At 52.0% G+C, this 2,504-nt stretch overlaps 1 protein-coding gene across 1 annotated transcript; it reads left to right on the top strand.

Annotated features, from left to right (window-relative positions):
* The first annotated feature begins 1,091 nt into the window (after nt 1-1,091).
* LOC136525458 (uncharacterized) lies at nt 1,092-1,679 on the top strand. The gene has a single exon (XM_066518437.1). The coding sequence runs from the start codon at nt 1,092-1,094 to the stop codon at nt 1,677-1,679; it is 588 nt and encodes a 195-aa protein (XP_066374534.1).
* Nucleotides 1,680-2,504: the final 825 nt, after the last annotated feature.

Genomic DNA, 2,504 nt, shown 5'->3' with positions numbered 1-2,504 from the left:
GCCTACTGGTCCCTCAGGCCTTCGGCCGACACATCCTCAATGTTGCCTTCCCACCAAGGTAATGGCCACCAACCAACATCCTAAAGTACTCTAGGGAGACAAACCCCGGACTATGGCTTGAAGATTATCGGCTTGCCTACTAAGCCGGTGGTGCAGATAATGACGACTTCATTATCCGCAACCTTCCACTGTTCTTAGCCGATTCGGCACGAACATGGTTGGAACACCAGCTGTCCAACAGGATCTAGAGTTGGGTGAACCTAAAGGAGATCTTTGTGGGAAACTTCTAAGGCACATACAAGCGCCCTAGAAACCCGTGGGACCTCAAAAACTACCGGCAGAAGGCCAGAGAAACCCTCTGTGGGTACATCCAGCGCTTCTCCCAACAATGCAATGAGCTCCCTAACATTGCCGATGCCGACATCATAGGAGGTTTCCTATCTAGGAAAACCTATAAGTCCCTGGTTCACAAGCTAAGACGCAAGGGCCCACGTACCACTAAGGAACGCCTTAGGCAAAGAAGCGGTCGGAGCGATCTTCGATCGCCTCGATGGCAAGGCAAGGTGAGATGAGGACACCGACGAAAGTGCCTCCAATCATCCCGCCAAAAAGAAGAACAAGAAGCAAAGGCGCGAGGGCTCGCTCGTGGCTACCGCTGACCGTAGGGGTGGTCGGAAGCCAATGGAGGGACTCCGAACCACTTCAAAAAACTACTCGAGGGGCCATACACGAACCATGCCTTCCCCGTCAAGCATATGTACAAAGACTGCAGTCTCATGAGGTGGTTCTTGTCTGGAGGCTCTAACAAGGGAGAGCACGGGAAGGACCTTGACCCCGCCACGGACGACGCCGAGGAGAAAGACGGTGGGTTTCCAACGTTGGATGGCTGCCTCATGATCTTTGGAGGATCAGAGGACTATGACTCCAAGCACCGTCAGAAGATCGCACGCCATGAGGTCTATGTGACCAAACCGGCCACACATGCCTTCCTCTGGTGGTCAGAGTCCACTATAACCTTCGATCGAACCGACCACCCGGAGAACATCCCATAGCCAGGGAGATACCCGCTCGTGGTCGACCCAATCATCGGCATGAAGCGGCTCACCAAAGTACTGATGGATGGAGGCAACGACCTCAACATCATGTATGTCGAGACGCTCGATGACATGGGCATTGATCGAGCGCGCATTCGGCCAACCGGAGCGCCTTTTCATGGCATCGTGCCTGGAAAGCAGGCCATGCCACTTGGGCAGATTGATCTGCCCGTCACCTTCGGGGGTCCATCCAACTATAGGACCGAGGCCCTCACCTTCAAAGTGGTTGGGTTTCACAGAACTTACCACGCTATCCTAGGACAACCATGTTACGCGAAGTTCATAGCCGTCCCCAACTACACCTACCTCAAGCTAAAGATGTTAGGCCTCGGTGGAGTCATCACTATCGGCACCTCTTTCAAGCACACCTATGAGTGCGAGGTTGAGTGCTGTGATCACACCACAACAATCATCGCCTCTGAAGAGCTCGTGGATATCAGGAAAGAGGTCATCGAAGAAGCACCCGACCCTAAGAGGTTGACCGGGTCCTTCGAGCCAGCGGAAGGCTCTAAGGAAGTCCTCATAGACCCTGAGACCACTGAGCGCAAAATGGTGTGCATTGGTACCACGCTTTCCTTCGAATAGGAAAGCACGCTCGTCGACTTCCTCCGCGACAATAAAGACACCTTTGTGTGGAAACCCTCGGATATGCTAGGCATTCCGAGGGAGGTCACCGAGCATACCTTGAAAATCCACCTAAGCTCCAAACCAGTGAAGCAACGCTTGCTTCGACGAGGGGAAACGCAGGACCATCGGCGAGGAGATAGCAAAACTTTTGGCGGCCGAATTCATCAAGGAAGTATAACATCTAGAGTGGTTAGCCAATCTCGTCCTTGTATGAAAGAAGAGCGGGAAATAGAGGATGTGTGTTGACTACATGGGTCTCAACAAGGCATGCCCAAAGGATCCATTTTCTTTACCACGTATAGACCAGATAGTTGACTCTACCTCGGGGTGTAAAACCCTCCGCTTCCTTGATGCGTACTCCGGTTACCATCAAATTGCGATGAAAGAGTCCAGCCATCTCGTGACATCTTTCATCACCCCCTTTAGATCATTTTACTACGTCACAATGCCGTTCGGTCTGAAGAACGATGGGGCTACATACCAGTGCTGTATGCTCAAGTGCTTTGGAAACCTCATCGGGCGGACTGTTGAGGCCTACATCGACGACATCATGGTCAAATCCAAGCAGGTTGACCACCTCGTAGCCAATCTTGAACAAACCTTCACAAAACACTGAGCAAACGGCATCAAACTCAATCCCAAAAAGTGTGTTTTTAGGGTCCCAAGGGGCATGTTGCTTGGTTTCATCGTCTCCGAGCGTGGCATCAAAGCCAACCCGGAGAAAATCTCTGCCATCACGAGGATGGGCCTAATTCAGAACATAAAGGGGGTATAACGGGTTAT

This window comes from Miscanthus floridulus, chromosome 19, assembly GCF_019320115.1.
Source record: "Miscanthus floridulus cultivar M001 chromosome 19, ASM1932011v1, whole genome shotgun sequence".
Lineage (NCBI taxonomy): Eukaryota > Viridiplantae > Streptophyta > Magnoliopsida > Poales > Poaceae > Miscanthus > Miscanthus floridulus.
Note: the sequence above shows the minus strand (reverse complement) of the source record. Positions and strands in the feature narration are given on the sequence as shown.